Below are 8,157 nucleotides of genomic sequence, written 5' to 3' on the forward strand. Positions count from 1 at the left end.
CGTAGTGCGCGTTTGAACCCGGCCAAGCTGGAGGCAGCGGCGGCGGAGCGCGCTGCCCTTAAAAAGAGGCGGGCCGTACCACCGCGGCGCCTGCGGGGGGGTACCGGCGAGCTTGGGCACCTCGAGGGGAGCCGAGCGCCGCTCGCATCGCCCCCGAAGTCCGGACGAACTGCGAGCGGGGACCCCGCGGCGGGCGGTGCCGACGCACCCCTTGGTCTCTGGGGACCCGACAGTGCCCGGGGGCGGCGGGCAGCGCCGCTCCCTGAGCTCCAGGGATGTGCGGCTCGCCCGGCGGCCCCCGGTGCCCGGATGTCCGTCTGGCTCGGCGCTAGCCGAGGCTCCGGGGGGCGGAGGCGGTGCTGAGGACGCAGAGCTGAGGACGCGGCGGCCGGGAGCGCAGAGTCTGCCGGGCAGTACCGCCGACGGTTGCGGCCGATGCTGAGCGCGGCGCGGGCGGAGAGAGCCTGCGGGGCGAGCGCGCTGATGGACTTGGAACGCCAGGCTGTGTGAGCCGAGCCATGGCAGCCCACTCCAGGTGAGGCTGGAGCGGGGGGCGTCTGGGACCCGGGAGTGGCCGCGGAGCCCGGGGCAAGGGCGGTGCGGGTGGGAGTGCCGGGGCGCCGAGGGGCGGGGACCTCAGGAAGCCAGCCGCTGGATCACTGCTATCTCATCCCCCAGTCTCGGGCAGAAAATAGTGTCTGCACCGGGTGCAAAGGGACCGCCCGGAAAGTTAAGGTTAAAGATCCCGCTTCTGCCCCGAAGAACTGTTATTTTCGGGAAGTGAAGTTGGTTTTTCTCACGTGCCGGAGCCTGGATTTTCATTGAGGTGCCCTGTGCACTCTCCTCCGGCTCCCCTAGTTGCCTGTCTGGGGTCTTCCAAAGAAATTTGGAAGCGCACTTAATGGAAACTAGGATTCGCCCAGGAGAGAGTGGGGAAGAATTTGCCTGGTGAGTAATGCAGTTTTTTTTTTTTTTTTCCTGCAAGAATGTAGGATTCCACATAAAACGGCACAGGCAGAGTGAATCTGCTGAGTAGGCAGAGGCCGGAATGCGCCGGGTTGGTGAAGGAGAGCCGGGCTAAACACCCGCAGTTGCTGTCAGGGGAGCGCCCTGTACTGTACTGCAAGGACCGAGGCTTGCCTTCTCCCGGGTTTGCAGGTTTTGAAAGGAGCCTTAAAACTTGACCGTGCACCGGTGCCCAAGATTGAGGGTGTCATCGCTTCCGTCTCTACAGCTGTTGGTGGTGGGGAGAACGGGACCGTCGTACCTTTCAAAATTTTTGCCAGAAGGCAGCGTGGCTGCCCAGCTTTACAATTACGGAAAGGCTCTTTAGTCTCAATATTTGATTTAGGATAGTGATTTGGTGACATCTGGACGCTGAGCTGAACTAATTTTAGGTCTGAGGATCATGGAGAACAGTAGATTTGTAAACGTTAGAGACTGAGAAGATAGAACTTGAATTTTTCTAAGAGATAAAACTTTCTAGGAAGGAACTAATCTAAACAGAAAACCTCCTAAGTGTGTCTTAAAAACAAGTTTAATCCTCTCAACTTGGCTTAATCGTGTCTCCATTTTATTGGGTGTTGGAAGGAACAAAGGAGTAAGGGAACAGAAGTGGCGTCTTTAAAAACTTTAAAAACTTTTGCTAAATGCTAAAAAGCAACCTTTAGCTTTTAGCACAAACAGAACCTGTAGATTTTCATAATATCATTACAGTGACTGCAGAGGTCTTCAATCTCTCACGTTTCCCACGTGCTTGAAATCAAGGAAGTGCTTGTCTTCCGTGGTTAGTAATTAAAATGTGCTATTAGAGTGGGATTTGGTTGCCCACGACGTTAATCCCAGAACTCGCCTTTAATCTCAGCACTCAGAAGGCAGAGGCAGGAGGATCTCTGTGAGTTCTGGGAAAAGCCTGGTCTACAACCAGAGTTCCAGGACAGCCAGAGCTGCTGTTACACAGAGACATTCTGTTTCAACACCTCCCAAACTATTATGTTATTACTTTGTCAATGGTGTATTTTAGTAAACACTCTTCTAGATCATTTGTTTCCTTTGTATTATATAATTTACTTGTATATTAAAAATATTACCTTGAGAGTATCCTTATGTATCACACTGCCTCAGGCTCCCATGACATACAAGCTGAGATTAAGGTACCTCTATAAAATAGTTAAAACTGCCAGAGCATGGAGATTTCAACCTTTGGCTCTATTGTTCCAATTCCTGAGCCCTTAAACTAAGGTCAAACGTAAAATGAGGTAAAAGACAAATTGGGTCCTGTGTATGCTAGACACAGCGGGTAAGCTGCTATAATTGGATTAACCTCTTCTGCCACCTAGATAGACAAGAGAGCTTTATTATTTGCAGTTGGTAGTTAAGGAAACTGAGGCCTAGCCAGGTCCCACAGGTGCAGCATGCCTGAACTGAGCCCAGATGGACTGTGGAGCCGCTCCACTGTAGCAGTTCCTGCTTGCTGTTGCCTCTGCTGTGCCAGCTGCAAAACCTCGGAGTAAGAGGTTGAAAGTGATCTCTGCAAAGTTTGTTCTGGTGCAGCATGTTTAATCTAAGTCATCAGCGTGGCTGCTCAGCACATCAGCAAAGACTCTGCTGTTCTTTACTGGCCTAGCCACAAGCTATGGCACTAGAAACAAAAACCACACGGCCATTGATTTCTTGATGTTTTCTTAGCCTGCCTGTTGAGAGCATCTACCATGTTGCTTCAGTTTTGCCTTAAGTTTTGCTTTGAGTGTAGCCCAAACACTCAAGAGAAAGTGAAGCATTCTTTGTGATACTAAAACCATTGGCCTGTGTCTTGGAGAGGATTGAAGATTTGATTGCTCTCCTCACAGTTTGAATGGTCAGGCTCATTGGATTCACAGCTCACTGTTTAACCATCGCTGTTAAGAGCACTTCCCGCTCTTAAAGAGGACCAGAGTTCTGTTCCCAGCACCTACATGCAGCTCACACCCACCTGTAACTCCAGTTCCCTTCCATCAACCCTTCTGGCCTCAATGGACTTCAGGCAGGCAGTTAGGATACATACATACAGGCAAAAATGCACACAATCAGAAAAAAAGAAAGAAAGAAAGAAAGAAAAATGAAAGAAAAAAAAAAAGAAAAACTACCATTAAACCTGCTCCAAGTAGTTTCCTTGTGCATATTGTAGGTGGGAGCTTAGATGGGGTCTTGCTGAGGTGGACGAGGTGGACGTGAATCAAGAACAGGTCCTGATTTAAAGCTGATGGCAATGAGCTCTGCTGCATTGGCTTCTCTATGTGCCTCAAGGCAGGATGTATTGCTTCTGGTATTCCCATATCAGTTGTGAATGAGGGGCTACATGTTTATGGGCTCAGTAGCTGCTTTAAAATTAAGATTATACAGCCCCCCTTCTCCTCCCAAATCCTGAAAGTAGTTTTGCTTCGGTGCTGGTGCTGCTTGACTGCAGCTTCTCCTCCTCCTCATCCTCCATCTCCTCTCCCCCTTCTCCCCCTTCTTCTTCCTTTGATCCTGGGACCCAATAAATAGAACAGGCTGGCCTCAAACTCACAGTTCCACCTGCCTCTTTAGGGGTCAATGGCATGTGCCACCTTGCTTGGCAAGGATAAATTTCTTTGTAATGGAAGACATTTATTAACTACCACTTGAAAAAAACAGAGTTTATTTAGGATCAGAGTTGGGAGTTAGTTACAGCAGGCTATGAGCCATACTAGTCCAGCGTGGGCTTCTCTGGAACCTGTAATCATAACACACCCTGAACACACTTCCTTGAGAGAACTGGTAGAAGCTTGATTTCCTCAACATGAAACAGTTACAGATCATAATAAGAGTTTCCGGTGTCTCATCTGTGTGGAGGCTGCTCCCTCTGCAACTATGAAATAGTAAATTCTGTGTCTGGACCTTGTCCTATGTAGAGTGCTTGCAGTATGATGAACAGTGTGGATTGTTAGAATAGAGAGACCTATGCCTGACTTCTAGCTCCTCCAGGCCCTCCATTAAAACCATCTGTGGAGGGCTGGGTGGTGGTGGTGCATGCCTTTAATCCCAGCACTTGGGAGGTAGAAGCAGGCGGATTTCTGAGTTCGAGGCCAGCCTGGTCTATAGAGTGAGTTCCAGGACAGCCAGGGATACACAGAGAAACCCTGTCTTGAAAAACCCAAACCAAACCAAAACAAAACAAAAAAACCATCCATGGAGTCTAGGATGGAATCTATATGTATTTTCTGTCTTAATCAGTTCTAAATATGCCTTATGTTGGACTTGAGGATAGACCCGGTAATCCCAACAAATGGGAATTAGAGACAGAAGATAGCTGAAGGCTCAAGACCAGCAAGGGAAAGTACAAACAGGGGAAGGGTGTCTGGGTGGCCTGAGAAGTGGGACTTTCTTTGTTTGCATCTGGTGGTTGAGCTAAAAGATCCAGAAAAGTGTCCCCACACTGCAAAGGGAGAGTAGGTCTGGCTAGCTCTCTCTCACAGTTTTCCTTTGGAATTTGACACAAGTCGGTGTTAATGAAGCCTCCCCCACCCCAAGTCAAAGAAGTAACATCAGGTTGTTCCCAAGACTCCTATGAAGCTGGATTTTAGCAGTTCTATTCTAGTGAGGGAAACTGTTCCTGTTGAATAAAGTATGATCCTTAAACTGGAGCAAAACCAGTTTGGCCCCACCCTGTGCCTCTGCCACCCACTGCGGCGCTACTGATTACCTGGCAGAAAACCCAGAACGCAAAGCAGCTGGGATTACACAGAGGAATTAGTGGGGAAATGTAGTTTAAGGAAGAGAATTGGAGAGAGGAAGGACCCCCTGATTGGTCCCCCACGCTCCCCCATGGTGTCCTTGCACTGGGACCTGAGACAAAGGAGGCACAGACAAGCCTTCAGGAATCACTTCGGAGTTCATCCTGGGAGCCCAGCGAGCTTCCTGACTCACTGTCTAGTTCTTTCCAAGATGAAGACTGCAGGAGCCATGAGTCATTTTTTTCTGAAAGTCAGCTGGCTTACAGGGACGGTGTTTGGCGAAATTAATGGAAACAATCTCCTAAGAGATCTGTCTAGGTGGTTCGTGCCTTAGTTGGTGATTTTTTTTTCTTTTTCTTTTTTCTTGAGACGGGGTTTCTCTGTATAGTTTTGGCTGCCCTGGAACTCACTCTGTAGACCAGGCTGGCCTCAGAAATCCACCTGCCTCTGCCTCCCAAGTGCTGGGATTAAAGCCTTGAGCCACCACCGCCCGGCAATGCTGAGCAATTTTTAAAGTTTTGGGTATATCCAGGGAGGCAACATGGTCTCCATCGTGGCTGTGAGCTGGGAGAACATTTCTTTCTACCTGGGTACTGTCCTTTCTTTCTTTCTTTCTTTCTTTCTTTCTTTCTTTCTTTCTTTCTTTCTTCCTTTCTTTCAGACTTATTTTATTTATGAGTACATTGTAACTGTCTTCAGACACACCAGAAAAGGGCATCAGATCCCATTACAGATGGTTGTGAGCCACCATGTGGTTGCTGGGAACTGAACTCAGTACCTCTAGAATAGCAGTCAGTGCTCTGCTCAGCAGCCACTGAGCCATCTCCCTAGCCCTGTCATTTCTGTTTTATTCCAACTGATTTATCACAGAAAAGCCATAGAAAGGACTAAATGGCTGCTTAGCTCTGAAGTCTAATACGACCCAACTGCCTTTGCATGTAAATCTAGATTTTTTTCGGTTTTTAGACTTCTCCAATTCATTTGTTTCCCAGGACTCACAAATAAGTGCACTTCACCTCAGAATGTAAGAAAATGTCATGGAAATCTAGTTTGTACTCCAAGGAAAAGGTCTTTCAGACATTTCTTGACTCAGCCAAGCAGCTGTCTAGAGCTGGGGTGTTGTTATTTTACTGTTCTCTGTATAACTTAAAGCTTAAATGCTCATCTGCTTTTTGACTCCCTAATGGGAGTCAGGCCTTGCCTCAGATTGTCATTCAGTTCAGGACAGAGTAGGTAGACTGAATGGTATCCTTTGCCTGGCATGGTGGTGCACACCTTTGATCACAGGGCTCTGGAGGCAGAGGCAGGCAGATCTCTGAGTTCCAGGCCAGCCTGGTTGGTCTTGTGTGGAGAGTGCCAGGACAGCCAGGTCTACTTTGTGAGGTGAAAAATAAGTAATGTTTGAAGTTTAGTTTTAGACTCAGTAGAAAAATAATTTGTAAGTTTGTGTGTGATATCCTTAGGCTCCAAATAGAAAGATTACCTTTAATCCTGTGCTGGCTTCTGGGTATCCACAGACACGAGTGTCTGTACTCCTTCTCCAGTGCAAAGCTTTCCTCTCTCCAATCTCTGCTGAGAGTTAAAGCTTAACCCAATGGCATTAGCTAGCTGGTGGACACCAGATCCTGAAAGCCTTGCTTTGCGCTAAAGGCCTCTTTTCTTGTGTTGGTTTATTAGCTGTGTTTTAATTTAACTGGCTTAAGTGCCTGCAGGAGTCTCAGGGCAGGAATTTGATGTTAGATTTAAAGTGTTAAGAGGAAAACCCCAATAGTGACATTATCTTGTCCAAAGGAACAGAATAAACAAAGGGAGAAATATTTGTATTGACCGTTTGCTTGCGTTTATTTTGTAATTAGGCTTTATCTTTTAAAGGGACACTCACAGTTTGACCACAACTGACGACTACCAAGAACTGTCTGTCCTTCCTTTTCTTGGAGTCTTAGGTGGTTCTGGAGTGCTGTTGGCTGTGTGGTCCAACAGGGGCCTGGGGGACTTGTCTTTCAGTGTAGCTTGCTTCTGGCAAGGAATAATTTAGGGGTATGTGGGCCCTCCTCCTCGGTTGAACACCAGAATCACCAAGGTGCTTGTCACCGATTTGGCTTCCCTTCCCCCAGAGCTTCTGATTGGTCAGGTCCTGGGTGGAGCTGGGGTGGAACCCTGCTGTCCCCGCTGCCTGGGGCCCATATATCAGCTTTGTGAACTGGTTAGTGGTACAGGAAGAAGCCATGCAAATACAATGTGGTTACGTTTTTATTGAAGACATTACTCGGGTATACACTTTCTCTCCTGGGCCAGAACAGAGAAGAGCAGAGAGTGTTGATGAACCCCTGCAGTCCATGATCAGAGTGTACTTGCTCAGAGAGATGTTAAAGCCAGTTGTGCTGCTGTTGATGAGCGAAGGGACGGCAGTTGGTCATGCCTCATGCGGCACTTGGCAGCGACTGCTGCTTCCTAAGGGCCTTGGTGTTTAGGCCCTCTTTACTCTGCCCTGTTGGCTCCCTTTCTATGCCACTAAGCGACTCTCTCACACCACCCCTCCCCCTTCGGCACCCCAGGTGCTGTTGTTCTGGTTCCTTCTCCGACGAGTTACACAACTGGGGATTGCTGGTGACTAGGAACCAGCTCTGAACCTGAAGTGAAAGCTGTTTGTGTTTGTTGAGCAAAAAGCACCGGCTTGGTGTCATGCTGTTGAACACAGGAGATTCAGTAAGGAACTTGACATGGGATCGTTACCGGGAAGTTAGTGTTAAACCGACTGCACAGAAAGATCACTTCCTGTAGCCGGCGTTCAGGAAGCTCTGGAGGCGGTGCTCTTGATTTTCCCATTCTTGGAGCGCTCCTGCAGGGAACTGTCCTGGCAGAAGCAGACGTGGATGAAATGTGGAGCACAACTCAAGGGCGCTATGCAGTGGAATTAAATTTTGATTTGGTGCACATGTTTTTGTGACCTCGACTGACCACAGTCGTCACGTCACATTCATCTCGGGTGGTGTGTCTGGGTCTCTTGGTAACGTTGCACCTTTCCCCTCCTCCACTTGCTCACTTCAAATGCAGGTGTATGCGATTCACTCTGCAGGCCAGTGTATGGAAAACCACTGTGAAGTTAGCCAGCCAGTTCCCATAGAACTAGGAAAACTGACAGGTAGAAAATGTTTAGTTTTCATCCCTTAGCTAATTCAAACATTTCTAATTAACAGGCTCTTTTTAATTGGTAGTTTTGAGTTACCAAAACATTGATAAGGAGGAGGCCATGATATTCTGATTTTGTTTCTATTTTTTTTTTCCTGGAAGGAAAATTTCATACCACTGGGAGACTATGCTTAATTTTAAATACTTTTTAAGTCTTTTTTTAAAAAGACATGTTAACTCAAGCTCCAACTTCATCTTATTTTCTTTTTTTTTTAGATTTATTTATTTATTATAT

General features: G+C 47.7%; 1 protein-coding gene across 2 annotated transcripts in view; it reads left to right on the forward strand.

Moving 5' to 3' along the window:
* Window positions 1-607: 607 nt before the first annotated feature.
* The window catches only part of Aff1 (AF4/FMR2 family member 1), a 108,202-nt gene continuing 100,652 nt past the window's right edge, over window positions 608-8,157 (forward strand). Inside the window, exon 1 of one of the 2 annotated variants that reach the window (XM_031337034.1) lies at window positions 608-948. In XM_031337034.1, coding sequence (XP_031192894.1) covers window positions 902-948 — 47 coding nt within the window. In that variant the 5' untranslated portion in view covers window positions 608-901. The remainder of the gene's footprint in view (window positions 949-8,157) is intronic. The other variant, XM_031337035.1, reaches the window with a different exon arrangement.

This window comes from Mastomys coucha, unplaced genomic scaffold (assembly GCF_008632895.1).
Source record: "Mastomys coucha isolate ucsf_1 unplaced genomic scaffold, UCSF_Mcou_1 pScaffold22, whole genome shotgun sequence".
NCBI lineage: Eukaryota > Metazoa > Chordata > Mammalia > Rodentia > Muridae > Mastomys > Mastomys coucha.